Raw genomic sequence first — 17700 nt, 5'->3', positions numbered from 1 at the left:
CCGAGAAATAGAATTATCGGTAAGTAAATTCTTATTTTTTTCTGGTTAGCTCCCTCCTTTTCAGTCATGGTTTTGTGTTGTCTTCGTGCCTCACCGCTGTTGTACCTGTTTTATTCTCTCTTGGTATGTCCGTCTACTCGGGCACAGTTTCCTAGATTGAGTCTGGTAGGATTGGCATAGAGGGGAGGAGCCAGCACACACATACACGCACAAAAGGTTTTAAAAAGCCAGGCTCCAGTGGACCCGATCTATACCCCTTGGTACTAAAGTACAGTTCTCCAGTATCCACTACGGACTACGAGAAAGATAATTACCGGTAGGTATTAAATTCCTATTTTAACTACAGCGTAATATCTAACACAGAATAAAGTATATAATCAGGTTGTGTCTTGGAGGAGTTGTAACCAAATTCTAAAACGATATACAACAGCCAATAAAATATTCAGGTCCGAAAGACAAAAACTTGCTGTTGTCATGCTGAGCATTAGTTCGTCATCTGCGCAGAGGAAGGATGATTTAATCTGCAATTGCAGTAGTGTATTTTGCAGGAAAAGTTACGGAATCTGCTGCCACGGCAGACTGATATAGGCCCTCATTCCGAGTAGTTCGCTCGCTAGCAGATTTTAGCAGCATTGCACACGCTAGGCCGCAGCCCTCTGAGAGTTTATCTTAGCATAGCAGAATTGCGAACGAAAGATTAGCAGAATTGCAAATAGAAAATTCTTAGCAGTTTCTGAGTAGCTCGAGACTTACTCCTACACTGCGATCAGCTCAGCCCGTTTCGTTCCTGGTTTGACGTCACAAACGCCCTGCGTTCGACCAGCTACTCCCCTGTTTCTCCAGACACTCCCGCGTTTTATCCTGGCACGCCTGTGTTTTTCCGCACACTCCCAGAAAACGGGTCAGTTTCTGCCCAGAAACACCCACTTCCTATCAATCACACTCCGATCACTTCAACGATGGAAATTCTTCGTTCGGACGTGAGTAAATCTACTAAGTTTTGAGCTAAAATACTTAGCACATGCAGGCGCATTTTCACCTTAATCGCTCCGTTGCGAAAATCGGCAACGAGCGAACAGCTCGGAATGACCCCCATAGTATATACAGTAGGTTAGAGAGCGGAATATGGTTCCCAGTATTGGTATTATACATTGTAATGGGTGATCCCAAGAGGCAGCTGTTATCTGTTGTTTTTCTGCCACTCATCAGGAATGAAGGTTATTTTATTGTAAAAAGAAAAATGGTGGACAAGAAGTTCATAGGTCATCAGGCCACTTAGCTTCCCTGCTCCATTGAGCTCTGAATTGCTTCTATATAAAATGCCACTACAATTCATATCTGAAGTCTTCACTTTCACAAGGGTTAAGTAATCATAAATCCACCTGCTTCTAAAGTGATTCGAGATAACGAGTAGTTTGTCTTTCTATCTGTACAGGTTGGGGAGGCCAGAGCTCTTTATAATCTAGGGAATGTGTACCACTCGAAAGGAAAGAGCCTAGCTTGCACTGGGACGCGAGACCCCGGCGAGTTTCCAGAGGAGGTGAAAGTGGCTTTGCAGAGGGCTGTGGATTATTATGAGTAGGTTTCAATAAAAATTTTAATAGCACCGAATTTACTTGGATAATAATTATGAACTAATGTGTTTGTCTTTGTGAACAGGGCCAATTTATTAATTGTAACAGATCTAGGGGACAGAGCAGCACAAGGACGTGCATATGGAAACTTGGGGAATACTCACTATTTACTGGGAAACTTTCGGAAAGCTGTCATGTCCCACGAGCAGGTACTATAAACCTCTGTCATTACAAACTGTCATATTATGGTGCCCTTGCTGGCTTTAAGCAGCTTGCAGAATTTGCAAGCTGATTCCCTTCTGTTTAACAAGGAAAGGCCATTATCCGTCACTCTAATGTGTAACCATGGCATCAGTTCAACTCTTGTGAGTACTGCACTTTTCTGGCTCAAAGCTTGCTTCTGTGAACGCATGTGAAAGCCACCTATTACATACAGTGCATCAGGAAAGTATTCATATCGCTTAACTTTTTCCACATTTTGTTATTTTACAGCCTTATTCCAAAATGGAATAAATAATTTTTTTCCCTCTTAAAATTCTACAAACAATATTTCTCTAACGTCCTAGTGGATGCTGGGAACTCCGTAAGGACCATGGGGAATAGCGGGCTCCGAAGGAGGCTGGGCACTCTAGAAAGATTTATGACTACCTGGTGTGCACTGGCTCCTCCCACTATGACCCTCCTCCAAGCCTCAGTTAGATTTCGTGCCCGGCCGAGGTTGGATGCACACTAGGGGCTCTCCTGAGCCCTTAGAAAGAAAGTATAGATTTAGGTTTTTTATTTTCAGTGAGACCTGCTGGCAACAGGCTCACTGCAGCGAGGGACTAAGGGGAGAAGAAGCGAACTCGCCTGCTTGCAGCCGGATTGGGCTTCTTAGGCTACTGGACACCATTAGCTCCAGAGGGATCGACCGCAGGCCCAGTCCTTGGTGTTCGGTCCCGGAGCCGCGCCGCCGTCCCCCTTACAGAGCCAGAAGCAAGAAGAGGTAGGTCCGGAAAAACGTCGGCAGAAGACATCAGTCTTCACCAAGGTAGCGCACAGCACTGCAGCTGTGCGCCATTGCTCCTCATGCACACTTCACACTCCGGTCACTGAGGGTGCAGGGCGCTGGGGGGGGCGCCCTGAGCAGCAATAAAAACACCTTGGCTGGCAAAAATACCACAATATATAGCCCCAGAGGCTATATATGTGGTAAATACCCCTGCCAGAATCCAGGAAAAAGCGGGAGAATAGGCCGCGGAAAAGGGGCGGAGCTATCTCCCTCAGACACACTGGCGCCATTTCTCCTTCACAGATCCACTGGAAGGAAGCTCCCTGGCTCTCCCCTGCAGTCTACACTTCAGAACAGGGTAACAAGTATAGACTCCTTATATAAGAAAATTGACGACATGCCTAATGTGGGACAGCCGACTTCTCAGCTCGTGCCTGCCCAGGCGTCGCATGGGTCGTCAGGGGCTCTAAAGCGCCCGCTACCACAGACCCAGATGTTGACACTGATACTGACACCAGTGTCGTCGACGATGAGTCTAACCTAATGCCTACTAAGGCCATTCACTGCATGATTGAGGCAATGAAAGAGGTGTTACACATTTCTGATATAAGTACAGGTACCACTAAAAAGGGTATTATGTTTGGAGAGAAAAAACTACCCGTAGTTTTTCCCCCATCAGATGAATTAAATGAAGTGTGTGAAGAAGCGTGGGCTTTCCCTGATAAAAAATTGGTAATTCCTAAGAAGGTACTAATGGCGTTCCCTTTCCCGCCAGAGGATAGGTCACGCTGGGAAACACCCCCTAGAGTGGATAAAGCGCTCACACGTTTGTCTAAAAAGGTGGCACTACCGTCTCCGGATACGGCCGCCCTCAAGGAACCTGCTGATAGAAAGCAGGAGGCGATCCTGAAGTCTGTGTATACACACACAGGCATTATACTTAGGCCAGCTATTGCGTCAGCTTGGATGTGCAGTGCTGCCGCTGCGTGGTCAGATAAACTGTCAGAAAATATTAACACATTAGACAGAGACACGATCCTGTTAACCATAGACCATATAAAAGACTCAGTCTTATATATGAGAGATGCACAAAGGGAAATCTGCCGACTGGCATCTAAAGTAAGTGCATTGTCCATTTCTGCTAGGAGAGGCTTATGGACTCACCAGTGGACAGGAGATGCAGATTCAAAAAAGCACATGGAAGTGTTACCATATAAGGATGAGGAATTATTTGGGGATGGTCTCTCGGACCTAGTTTCCACAGCAACGTCTGGGAAGTCAGCATTTTTACCCCATGTCCCTTCACAGCCTAAGAAGGCGCCGTTTTATCAGGTTCAGTCCTTTCGGACCCAGAAAAACAGGCGTGGAAAAAGCGGGTCCTTTCTGTCCAGAGGCAGAGGTAGGGGAAAAAGGCTGCAACAAACATCAGGTTCCCAGGAGCAAAAGTCCTCCCCCGCTTCTTCTTCCAAGTCCGCCGCATGACGGTGGGGCTCCCCAGGCGGAGCCAGGTACGGTGGGGGGCCGCCTCAAGAATTTCAGCGATCAGTGGGCTCGCTCACAGGTGGATCCCTGGATCCTTCAAATAGTATCTCAGGGGTACAAACTGGAATTCGAGGCGTCTCCACCCCACCGGTTCCTAAAATCTGCCTTGCCGATTGCTCCCTCAGACAGGGAGGCGGTGCTAGCGGCAATTCACAAGCTGTATTCTCAGCAGGTGATAATCAAAGTACCCCTCCTTCAACAAGGCCGGGGTTACTATTCCACACTATTTGTGGTACCGAAACCGGACGGTTCGGTGAGACCCATTTTAAATTTGAAATCCTTGAACACATACATAAAAAAATTCAAGTTCAAGATGGAATCGCTCAGGGCGGTTATTGCGAGCCTGGACGAGGGGGATTACATGGTATCCCTGGACATCAAGGATGCTTACTTGCATGTCCCCATTTACCATCCTCACCAGGAGTACCTCAGATTTGTGGTACAGGATTGCCATTACCAATTCCAGACGCTGCCGTTTGGACTGTCCACGGCACCGAGGGTATTTACCAAGGTTATGGCGGAAATGATGATACTCCTTCGAAAAAAGGGAGTTTTAATTATCCCGTACTTGGACGATCTCCTAATAAAAGCGAGGTCCAAGGAACAGTTGTTGGTGGGAGTAGCACTATCTCAGGAGGTGCTGCACCAGCACGGCTGGATTCTGAATATCCCAAAGTCACAGCTGGTTCCGACAACACGGCTACTGTTCCTGGGTATGATTCTGGATACAGTCCAGAAAAAAGTGTTTCTCCCGGAGGAAAAAGCCAGGGAGTTGTCATCTCTAGTCAGAGACCTCCTGAAACCAAAACAGGTATCAGTGCATCGCTGCACGCGGGTCCTGGGAAAGATGGTGGCTTCTTACGAAGCAATTCCCTTCGGCAGGTTCCATGCCAGAATCTTTCAGTGGGACCTGTTGGACCAGTGGTCCGGATCGCATCTTCAGATGCATCGCTTGATAACCCTGTCTCCAAGAACCAGGGTGTCGTTACTGTGGTGGCTGCAGAGTGCCCATCTTCTAGAGGGCCGCAGGTTCGGCATACAGGACTGGGTCCTGTTGACCACGGATGCCAGCCTTCGAGGCTGGGTGGCAGTCACACAGGGAAGAAACTTCCAAGGACTATGGTCGAGTCAGGAGACTTCCCTTCACATAAATATTCTGGAACTAAGGGCCATCTACAATGCCCTAAGTCAAGCAAAATCCCTGCTCCTACATCAGCCGGTGCTGATCCAGTCAGACAACATCACGGCAGTCGCCCATGTAAATCGACAGGGCGGCACAAGAAGCAGGATGGCGATGGCGGAAGCCACAAGAATTCTCCGATGGGCGGAAAATCATGTACTAGCACTGTCAGCAGTGTTCATTCCGGGAGTGGACAACTGGGAAGCAGACTTCCTCAGCAGACACGACCTCCACCCGGGAGAGTGGGGACTTCATCCAGAAGTCTTCCAGATGCTGGTAAACCGTTGGGAAAAACCACAGGTGGACATGATGGCGTCCCGCCTCAACAAAAAGTTAAAAAGATATTGCGCCAGGTCAAGGGACCCTCAGGCGATAGCTGTGGACGCTCTAGTGACACCGTGGGTGTACCAGTCGGTTTATGTGTTCCCTCCTCTGCCTCTCATACCAAAGGTATTGAGAATAATAAGAAAGCGAGGAGTAAACACCATTCTCGTGGTTCCGGATTGGCCAAGACTAGCGTGGTACCCGGAACTTCAAGAGATGCTCTCAGAGGACCCGTGGCCTCTACCGCTCAGACAGGACCTGCTACAACAGGGGCCCTGTCTGTTCCAATACTTACCGCGGCTGCGTTTGACGGCATGGCGGTTGAACACCGGATCCTAAAGGAAAAGGGTATTCCGGAAGAAGTCATTCCTACGCTTATTAAGGCCAGGAAAGATGTTACGGCAAAGCATTATCACCGCATATGGCGGAAATATGTTGCATGGTGCGAGGCCAAAAAGGCCCCAACAGAGGAATTTCAACTAGGTCGATTTCTGCAGTTCCTGCAAGCAGGAGTGAATATGGGCCTAAAATTAGGCTCCATTAAAGTACAGATCTCGGCTCTGTCGATTTTCTTTCAAAAAGAACTAGCTTCAGTACCTGAAGTTCAGACATTTGTGAAAGGAGTGCTGCATATTCAGCCCCCATTTGTGCCTCCTGTGGCACCTTGGGATCTCAACGTGATGTTGAGTTTCTTAAAATCACATTGGTTTGAGCCATTAAAAACCGTGGATCTGAAATATCTCACGTGGAAAGTGGTTATGTTATTGGCCCTGGCTACAGCCAGGCGAGTATCAGAATTGGCGGCTTTATCATGTAAAAGCCCTTATCTGATTTTCCATATGGATAGGGCAGAATTGAGGACTCGTCCCCAGTTTCTCCCTAAGGTGGTGTCAGCGTTTCACCTGAACCAGCCTATTGTGGTGCCTGCGGCTACTAAGGATTTGGAGGACTCCAAGTTGCTAGACGTTGTCAGGGCCCTGAAAATATATGTTTCCAGGACGGCTGGAGTCAGAAAATCTGACTCGCTGTTTATCCTGTATGCACCCAACAAGCTGGGTGCTCCTGCTTCTAAGCAGTCTATTGCTCGCTGGATTTGTAGTACAATTCAGCTTGCACATTCTGTGGCAGGCATGCCACAGCCAAAATCTGTAAATGCCCATTCCACAAGGAAGGTGGGCTCATCTTGGGCGGCTGCCCGAGGGGTCTCGGCTTTACAACTTTGCCGAGCAGCTACTTGGTCAGGGGCAAACACATTTGCAAAATTCTACAAATTTGATACCCTGGCTGAGGAGGACCTGGAGTTCTCTCATTCGGTGCTACAGAGTCATCCGCACTCTCCCGCCCGTTTGGGAGCTTTGGTATAATCCCCATGGTCCTTACGGAGTTCCCAGCATCCACTAGGACGTTAGAGAAAATAAGAATTTACTCACCGGTAATTCTATTTCTCGTAGTCCGTAGTGGATGCTGGGCGCCCATCCCAAGTGCGGATTGTCTGCAATACTTGTAAATAGTTATTGTTAACTAAAGGGTTATTGTTGAGCCATCTGTTGAGAGGCTCAGTTGTTTTCATACTGTCAAACTGGATATAGTATCACGAGTTGTACGGTGTGATTGGTGTGGCTGGTAAGAGTCTCTTACCCGGGATTCTAAATCCTTCCTTATTATGTCTGCTCGTCCGGGCACGGTGTCCTAAGTGAGGCTTGGAGGAGGGTCATAGTGGGAGGAGCCAGTGCACACCAGGTAGTCATAAATCTTTCTAGAGTGCCCAGCCTCCTTCGGAGCCCGCTATTACCGGTGAGTAAATTCTTATTTTATATGATTTAAAAAAAAAACAAATTCTACAAACAATACCCCATAATGACAACGTGAAAAAAGTGTATATGTATATAAGTTTTCACAGCCTTTGCTCTACACTTCCTTGATGCACCTTTGGCAGCAATTACAGCCTCAAGTCTTTTTGAATATGATGCCACAAGCTTGGCACACCTATCTTTGGGCAGATTTGCCTATTCCTCTTTGCAGCACCTCTCAAGCTCCATCAGGTTGGATGGGAAGAGTCAGTGCACAGCCATTTTCAGAAGCGCTGTGAATACTTTCAGGATGCACTGTATGTTTGGAGCTGGCAATGAGGGTGGAAATGGGGGGCATGAGGGCTAAGCCTGGTGACACTAATGATTAAACTCATACTGAATACATTTACATTTTTATTGTTATTTTGGGCCAACGGATGTGATTTTCAGCCTAAATTGTGCTATTTTCACAATAATAAAAAAAAGCTTACACAATTCCCATGTGTGTTTCAATTAGAAGAATGAAATGTCTGAGCATATAGGGCAATATTAAAGGGGTGTTGCAAAAGGTAGTTATTTTCTGTCCAGAAAACCGCAGTGTTTTTAAGCAAGAATACATTGGCTGTGTTTGTCAATGTTCCACACCATACAGATCACACTATCAAATGCCGCATACAGGGGGTCATTCCGAGTTGTTCGCTCGTTATTTCTCTAACGTCCTAGTGGATGCTGGGAACTCCGTAAGGACCATGGGGAATAGCGGGCTCCGAAGGAGGCTGGGCACTCTAGAAAGATCTTAGACTACCTGGTGTGCACTGGCTCCTCCCACCATGACCCTCCTCCAAGCCTCAGTTAGATTTCGTGCCCGGCCGAGGTTGGATGCACACTAGGGGCTCTCCTGAGCTCTTAGAAAGTTATAGTCTTAGAATTTGTTATTTTCAGTGAGACCTGCTGGCAACAGGCTCACTGCAGCGAGGGACTAAGGGGAGAAGAAGCGAACTCGCCTGCTTGCAGCCGGATTGGGCTTCTTAGGCTACTGGACACCATTAGCTCCAGAGGGATCGACCGCAGGCCCAGCCTTGATGTTCGGTCCCGGAGCCGCGCCGCCGTCCCCCTTACAGAGCCAGAAGCAAGAAGATGGTCCGGAAAATCGGCGGCATGAAGACTCTGTCTTCACCAAGGTAGCGCACAGCACTGCAGCTGTGCGCCATTGCTCCTCTCACACACTTCACACTCCGGTCACTGAGGGTGCAGGGCGCTGGGGGGGGCGCCCTGAGGCAGCAATAAAAACACCTTGGCTGGCTAAAATACCTCAATATATGGCCCCAGGGGCTATATATGAGGTAAATACACCTGCCAGAATTCCATAAAAAACGGGAGAATAGGCCGCGAAAAAGGGGCGGAGCCTATCTCATCAGCACACTGGCGCCATTTTTCCCTCACAGCTCGGCTGGAGGGAAGCTCCCTGGCTCTTCCCTGCAATTCTACAGTACAGTAAGAGGGAAAAGAGAGGGGGGGCATTAAAATTGGCACTGTATACAGTATATTATATAAAAGCTATTAGGGACATAACTCAGTTAGTCCCTGTATATATATAGCGCTCTGGTGTGTGCTGGCATACTCTTTCTCTGTCCCCCCAAAGGGCTTTTGTGGGTCCTGTCCTCGTTTAGAGCATTCCCTATGTGTCTGCGGTGTGTCGGTACGGCTGTGTCGACATGTTGAATGAGGAGGCTTATATGGTGACAGAACAGAGGCCGATATATGTGATGTCGCCCCCTGTGGGGCCGACACCAGAGTGGATGGATAGGTGAAAGGTATTAACCGACAGTGTCAGCTCCTTACATAAAAGGGTGGATGACGTAACAGCTGTGGGACAGCCGGCTTCGCAGCCCGCGCCTGCCCAGGCGTCTCAAAGGCCATCAGGGGCTCAAAAACGCCTGCTCTCTCAGATGGCAGACACAGATGTCGACACGGAGTCTGACTCCAGTGTCGACAAGGTGGAGACATATACACAATCCACTAGGAACATCCGTGACGTGATCCCGGCAATAAAAAATGTGTTATACATTTCTGACTTTAACCCAAGCACCTCTAAAAATGGGTTTTAGGTTTGGGGAGAAAAAACAGGCAGTGTTTTGTTCCCCCATCAGATGAATAAATGAAGTGTGTGAAAGCGTGGGTTCCCCCGTTAAGAAACTGGTAATTTATAAAAAGTTACTGATGGCGTACCCTTTCCCGCCAGGTGGATAAGTTACGCTGGGAGATATCCCCTAGGGTGGATAAGGCGCTCACACGTTTGTCAAAAAAGGTGGCACTGCCGTCTTAGGATACGGCCACTTTAATAGGTACCTGTTGATAAAAAACAGGAGGCAATCCTGAAGTCTGTATTTACACACTCAGGTACTAGACTGAGACCTGCAGATAGTGCTGCTGCAGCGTGGTCGGTGACCCTGTCAAACAGGGATACTAGTTGGCAAACATAAAAACATATTAAAGACGTCGTCTTATATATGGGGGATGCACAGAGGGATATTTTGCCGGCTGGCATCCAAAATAAATGTAATGTCCATTCTGTCAGGAGGGTATTAGAGACCTGTCACTGGACAGGTGATGCTGACTTAAAAAGCGCATAGAGAGCCTTATAAGGGTGAGGAATTATTTGGGGATGGTCTCTGGGACCTCGTATCCACAGCAACTGCTGGGAAGAAATAATTTTACCTCAGGTTTCCTCACAGACAAAGGTACAGTCCTTTCGGCTTCAGAAAAGCAAGCGGGTCAAATGGCGCTTCCTTTCTGTACAGAGACAAGGGTAGAGAAAAAAAAAAAAAAAAGCTGCACCAGTCAGCCTGTTCCCAGAATCAAGATTCTTCCCCCGCCTCCTGTGAGGCCACACCATGACGCGGGTGCTCCACAGGTGTAGCCAGGTACGGTGGGGGGCCGTCTCAAAAATTTCAGCAATTAGTGGGCTCGCTCACAGGTGGATCCCTGTTTCTTTCAAGTAGTATTTCAGGGGTACAAGCTGGAATTCGAGATGTCTCCCCCCAGCCGTTTCCTAAAATATGCCTTGCTGACAACTCCCTCAGGCAGGGAGGCTGTGCTAGAGGCAATTAATAAGCGGTATTCCCAGCAGGTAATACTCAAGGTGCCCCTACTTCAACAAGGACGGGGTTACTATTCCACACGGGTTGGGGTACCGAAACCGCATGGTTCGGTGTGACCCATTTTATATTTAAAATCCTTGAACACAAAAATTCAAGTTCAAGATGGAATCGCTCAGGGCGGTTATTCCAAGCCTGGACGAGGGGGATTACATGGTATCCTGGGACATCAAGGATGCTTACCTGCATGTCCTTATTTACCATCCTCGCCAGGAGTACCTCAGATTTGTGGTACAGGATTACCATTACCAAGTCCAGACACTGCCGTTTGGACTGTACATGGCACCGAGGGTGTTTTATCAAGGTAATGGCCGAAATGTTGATACTCCTTCAAAAAAAGGGAGTTGTAATTATCCCGTACTTGGACAATCTCGTTATAAGGGCGAGGTCCAAGGAGCAGTTGGTAGTCGGGGTAGCACTATTTTGGAAAGTGCTACAACAGCATGGTTGGATTCTAAACAGTCCAAAGTCACAGCTGGTTCCTATGACACGTCTACTGTTCCTGGGGATGGTTCTGGACATAAACCAGAAATAGTGTTTCTCCCGGAGTAGAAAGCCAAGGAGTTGTCATCTCTAGTCAGAGACCTCCTGAAGCCAAAATAGGTAGCGGTGCATCATTGCACGCGAGTCCTGGGAAAAATGGTAGCTTCCTACGAAGCAATCCCATTAGGCAGGTTCCATACAAGAACTTTTCAGAGAGACCTGTTGGACAAGTGGTCCGGATCGCATCTTCCGATGCATAGGCTGATAACCCTGTCTCCAAGGACCAGGGTATCTCTACTGTGGTGGCTGCAGAGTGCCCATCTTCAAGAGGGCCGCAGGTTCGGCATACAGGACTAGGTCCTAGTGACCATGGATTCCAGCCTTTGAGGCTGGGAGGCAGTCACACAGGGAAGAAATTTCCAGGGACTTTGGTCAAGTCAGGTTATTTCCCTACACATAAATATTCTGGACCTGAGGGCCATTTACAATGCCCTGAGGCCGGCAAGGCCTCTGCTTCAAAACCAGCCGGTACTGATCCAATCAGACAACATCACGGCAGTCGCCCATGTAAACCAACAGGGCGGCACAAGAAGCAGGATGGCGATGGCAGAAGCCACAAGGATTCTCAGATAGGCGGAAAATCAGGTGTTAGCACTGTCAGCAGTGTTCATTCCCGGAGTGGACAACTGGGAAGCAGATCTTCTCAACAGACACGACCTCCACCCGGGAGAATGGGGACTTCCTCCAGAAGTCTTCCAATAGGATTGTACACCATTGGGAAAGGCCACAGGTGGACATGATGGCGTCCCGCCTCAACAAAAAGCTATAAAAGATATTGCACCGGGTCAAGGGACCCTCAGGCGATAGCTATGGACGCTCTGGTAACACCGTGGGTGTACCAGTCGGTTTATGTGTTCTCCCCTCTGCCTCTCATACCAAAGGTACTGAGAATAATAAGAAGGCGAGGAGTAAGAACGATACTCGTGGATGGCCAAGAAGAGCTTGGTACCCAGAACTTCAAGAATTTATATCAGAGGACCCATGGCCTCTGCCACTCAGACAGGACCTGCGGCAGCAGGGGCCCTGTCTGTTCCAAGACTTACCGCGGCTGCGTTTGTCGGCATGGCGGTTGAACGCCGGATCCTGAAGGAAAAGGGCATTCCGGAGGAAGTCATTCCTACGCTTACTAAAGCCAGGAAAGAGGTTACAGCAACTCATTATCACCGCATATGGCGAAAATATGTTGCATGGTGTGAGGCCGAAAGGGCCCCAACAGAGGAATTTCAACTAGGTCGATTTCTGCATTTCCTGCAAGCAGGAGTGACTATGGGCCTTAAATTGGGTTCCATTAAGGTACAGATCTCGGCTCTGTCGATTTTCTTTCAAAAAGAACTAGCTTCAGTACCTGAAGTTCAGACATTTATAAAAGGAGTGCTGCAGAGTCAGCCCCCGTTTGTGCCTCCTGTGGCACCTTGGGATCTCAACGTGGTGTTGAGTTTCTTAAAATCACATTGGTTTGAACCACTAAAAACCGTGGATCTGAAATATCTCACGTGGAAGGTGGTTATGTTATTGGCCTTGGCTTCTGCCAGGCGAGTATCAAAGTTGGCGGCTTTGTCTTGTAAAAGCCCTTATTTGATTTTCCATATGGATAGGGCAGAATTGAGGACTCGTCCCCAGTTTCTCCCAAAGGTGGTGTCAGCGTTTCACCTGAACCAGCCTATTGTGGTGCCTAGGCTACTAGGGACTTGGAGGACTCCAAGTTGCTAGACGTTGTCAGGGCACTGAAAATATGTTTCCAGAACGGCTAGAGTCAGAAAATCTGACTCGCTGTTTATCCTATATGCACCTAACAAGCTGGGTGCTCCTGCTTCTAAGCAGACTATTGCTCGTTGGATTTGTAGTACAATTCAGCTTGCACATACTGTGGCAGGCCTGCCACAGCCAAAATCTGTCAATGCCCATTCCACAAGGAAGGTGGGCTCATCTTGGGCGGCTGCCCGAGAGGTCTCGGCTTTACAACTTTGCCGAGCAGCTACTTGGTCAGGGGCAAACACGTTTGCAAAATTCTACAAATTTGATACCCTGGCTGAGGAGGACCTGGAGTTCTCTCATTCAGTGCTGCAGAGTCATCCGCACTCTCCCGCCCGTTTGGGAGCTTTGGTATAATCCCCATGGTCCTTACGGAGTTCCCAGCATCCACTAGGACGTTAGAGAAAATAAGAATTTACTCACCGGTAATTCTATTTCTCGTAGTCCGTAGTGGATGCTGGGCGCCCATCCCAAGTGCGGTTTATCTGCAATACTTGTACATAGTTATTGTTAACTAAATCGGGTTATTGTTGAGCCATCTGTTGAGAGGCTCTATTGTTTCATACTGTTAACTGTGTTTCATATCACGAGTTGTACGGTGTGATTGGTGTGGCTGGTATGAGTCTTACCCGGGATTCAAAATCCTTCCTTATTGTGTACGCTCGTCCGGGCACAGTACCTAACTGAGGCTTGGAGGAGGGTCATGGTGGGAGGAGCCAGTGCACACCAGGTAGTCTAAGATCTTTCTAGAGTGTCCAGCCTCCTTCGGAGCCCGCTATTCCCCATGGTCCTTACGGAGTTCCCAGCATCCACTACGGACTACGAGAAATAGAATTACCGGTGAGTAAATTCTTATTTTTTTTCTCGCAACGGAGCGATTAGTCGCTAATGCGCATGCGCAATGTCCGCAGTGCGACTGCGCCAAGTTAATTTGCTATGCAGTTAGGTATTTTACTCACGGCATTACGAGGTTTTTTCTTCGTTCTGGTGATCGTAATGTGATTGACAGGAAGTGGGTGTTTCTGGGCGGAAACTGGCCGTTTTATGGGTGTGTGTGTGTGAAAAAACGCTACCGTTTCTGGGGAAAACGCGGGAGTGGCTGGAGAAACGGAGGAGTGTCTGGCCGAACGCTGGGTGTGTTTGTGAAGTCAAACCAGGAACGAAACTGACTGAACTGATCGCAGATGCCGAGTAAGTGTGCAGCTACTCAGAAACTGCTAATTTGTGTCTATTTGCAATTCTGCTAATCTTTCGTTCGCAATTTTGATAAGCTAAGATTCACTCCCAGTAGGCGGCGGCTTAGCGTGTGCAAAGCTGCTAAAAGCAGCTTGCGAGCGAACAACTCGGAATGACCCCCACAGTTCTTTGACTCAATTGCTACGGTGCCACAGGGTGATTACATTCTGATAACTTTAATGTTATGCTGTGGAATATACTGCATTTTAGAATGCCCATCTGACACTGCAAGTACATCTGCCAGATAAAGGGAAAGTTATGTATTTTTCCACTATCTCTGTATTTCTGGAAGTCTTGTGACTTTATTGTATTAACACTGATAAATATGTATTGCTGGTTTTGCACATCCAAAATCTTTATGCTGAGACCATAAATGTGCAGAAGTATTCCAACAGATATTGACATATGGAGTATTATGGGGTGTCATGAGCAGAATTTTACATTCTCCACTGATTATTAGTCTGTTTTATTCTTTATAAAGATTTGCTGATAGGCATCGACATGTGTAACAGGTAAAGCTCCTCCCACATTATAGAGGCATTTGTAGCAAGAAAGTTTTCTTCACTCTGAACGTTGTTTGCCTCACATGGCTATTTGGTCAGTGAACACAGGAACGAGAGATTGGGTCTGGTGGTGTCTATATTTGATGGTGCTTTATTGTTATTAAAATTCAATGCTGTTTTTCTCTTTGTTTTGACCTGACCACCGCAATGTGAGTCCTTCTACCATTCTCATGTCTTATTCAATGTCCCGCAAATAATAGAAAAATGTAAATAAATCTTTCATTTTTGTTAATTGTCCACCTATTCAAAACCATGTACCTTCCAGGGTTACAATGTGCTTTTCCTAATCGTACCTTCCTTCAAGGATACAATGTGCTTCTCCTAATGGTACCTTCCTTCCAGGGTTACAATGGAGATCAGTATGTGATCCCGCCGGCCGGGATGCCGGATATCAGTATACCGACATCAGCATCCCGGGCTCTAGAATGCCGGAAGGGGGGCGCGCAAAACAAAGCCCCTTGCGGGCTCAGTGGCGAGCTTTGCTTGCCAAGAGTTCTATTCTCCCTCTATGGATGTTGTGGACACCCATAGAGGGGGAATCACCTACATCGCTGGTATTCCTGGGTCGGTATAGTACCCCCGTCGTGATACTGGCGTCTTTATTGAGACCTCCAGGATCCCAATGGGTGGTATATAAACCGCATACCATTATTTCTCTATCGTCCTAGTGGATGCTGGGGTTCCTGAAAGGACCATGGGGAATAGCGGCTCCGCAGGAGACAGGGCACAAAAAGTAAAGCTTTCCGATCAGGTGGTGTGCACTGGCTCCTCCCCCTATGACCCTCCTCCAAGCCAGTTAGATTTTTGTGCCCGGCCGAGAAGGGTGCAATCTAGGTGGCTCTCCTAAAGAGCTGCTTAGGAAAGTTTAGCTTAGGTTTTTTATTTTACAGTGAGTCCTGCTGGCAACAGGATCACTGCAACGAGGGACTTAGGGGAGAAGAAGTGAACTCACCTGCGTGCAGGATGGATTGGCTTCTTGGCTACTGGACATCAGCTCCAGAGGGACGATCACAGGTACAGCCTGGATGGTCACCGGAGCCTTGCCGCCGGCCCCCTTGCAGATGCTGAAACAAGAAGAGGTCCAGAATCGGCGGCAGAAGACTCCTCAGTCTTCTAAAGGTAGCGCACAGCACTGCAGCTGTGCGCCATTTCCTCTCAGCACACTTCACACGGCAGTCACTGAGGGTGCAGGGCGCTGGGAGGGGAGCGCCCTGGGAGGCAAATGAAAACCTATTTGGCTAAAAAATACCTCACATATAGCCTCCGGGGGCTATATGGAGATATTTAACCCCTGCCAGAATCCACTAAAGAGCGGGAGACGAGCCCGCCGTAAAAGGGGCGGGGCCTATCTCCTCAGCACACAGCGCCATTTTCCTTACACAGCTCCGCTGGTCAGGACGGCTCCCAGGTCTCTCCCCTGCACTGCACTACAGAAACAGGGTAAAACAAGAGAGGGGGGGCAAAATAGTGGCAAAAATTATATTATAAAAGCAGCTATACAGGGAGCACTTATTATAAGGCTATCCCTGTCATATATAGCGCTTTGGTGTGTGCTGGCAGACTCTCCCTCTGTCTCCCCAAAGGGCTAGTCGGGGCCTGTCTTCGTTAAGAGCATTCCCTGTGTGTCTGCTGTGTGTCGGTACGTGTGTGTCGACATGTATGAGGACGATATTGGTGTGGAGGCGGAGCAATTGCCAAATATGAGGATGTCACCCCCTAGGGAGTCGACACCGGAATGGATGCCTTTATTTATGGAACTACGGGATAGTGTCAACACGCTAAAGCAGTCGTTTGACGACATGAGGCGGCCGGACAATCAATTAGTGCCTGTCCAGGCGACTCAAACACCGTCAGGGGCTGTGAAACGCCCTTTGCCTCAGTCGGTCGACACAGACCCAGACACAGGCGATGACTCCAGTGGTGACGGTGACGAATCAACCGTATTTTCCAGTAGGGCCACACGTTATATGATTTTGGCAATGAAGGAGGCGTTACATTTAGCTGATACTACAGGTACCACTAAACAGGGTATTATGTGGGGTGTGAAAAAACTACCTATAGTTTTTCCTGAATCAGAAGAACTAAATGAGGTGTGTGATGAAGCGTGGGTTGCCCCCGATAAAAAGATGCTAATTTCAAAGAAGTTATTGGCTTTATACCCTTTCCCGCCAGAGGTTAGGGCGCGCTGGGAAACACCTCCTAGGGTGGACAAGGCGCTCACACGCTTATCTAAACAAGTGGCGTTACCCTCTCCTGAGACGGCCGCACTTAAAGATCCAGTAGATAGGAGGATGGAAAATATCCAAAAAAGTATATACACACATACAGGTGTTATACTACGACCAGCTATAGCGACAGCCTGGATGTGCAGTGCTGGAGTAGCTTGGTCAGAGTCCCTGATTGAAAATATTGATACCCTGGATAGGGACAATGTTTTACTGTCTTTAGAGCAAATAAAGGATGCATTTCTTTATATGCGTGATGCACAGAGGGATATCTGCACACTGGCATCACGGGTAAGTGCTATGTCCATTTCGGACAGAAGAAGTTTATGGACGCGACAGTGGTCAGGCGATGCGGACTCAAAACGGCATATGGAAGTTTTGCCGTATAAAGGGGAGGAGTTATTTGGAGTCGGTCTATCAGATTTGGTGGCCACGGCTACAGCCGGGAAATCCACCTTTTTACCTCAAGTTACTCCCCAACAGAAAAAGACACCGACTTTTCAACCGCAGCCCTTTCGTTCCTTTAAAAACAAGTGAGCAAAGGGATATTCATATCTGCCACGAGGCAGAGGAAGGGGGAAGAGACAGCAACAGGCAGCTCCTTCCCAGGAACAGAAGCCCTCCCCCGCTTCTACAAAAGCCTCAGCATGACGCTGGGGCTTCTCAAGCGGACTCGGGGGCGGTGGGCGGTCGTCTCAAGAATTTCAGCGCGCAGTGGGCTCACTCGCAGGTAGATCCCTGGATCCTGCAGATAATATCTCAGGGATACAGGTTGGAACTAGAGACAGATCCACCTCGCCGTTTCCTGAAGTCTGCTTTACC

At 48.2% G+C, this 17700-nt stretch overlaps 1 protein-coding gene across 3 annotated transcripts in view; it reads left to right on the top strand.

Moving 5' to 3' along the window:
* Positions 1-17700, top strand: part of GPSM2 (G protein signaling modulator 2) — a 287348-nt gene that overhangs the window by 181742 nt on the left and 87906 nt on the right. For all 3 annotated transcript variants that reach the window (XM_063940157.1, XM_063940156.1, XM_063940158.1), the window contains 2 exons: positions 1436-1578; positions 1660-1783. In XM_063940157.1, coding sequence (XP_063796227.1) covers positions 1436-1578; positions 1660-1783 — 267 coding nt within the window. The remainder of the gene's footprint in view (positions 1-1435; positions 1579-1659; positions 1784-17700) is intronic.

This window comes from Pseudophryne corroboree, chromosome 9, assembly GCF_028390025.1.
Source record: "Pseudophryne corroboree isolate aPseCor3 chromosome 9, aPseCor3.hap2, whole genome shotgun sequence".
NCBI classification, from domain to species: Eukaryota; Metazoa; Chordata; class Amphibia; order Anura; family Myobatrachidae; genus Pseudophryne; species Pseudophryne corroboree.
This window is presented reverse-complemented; position numbering and strand designations above follow the sequence as displayed.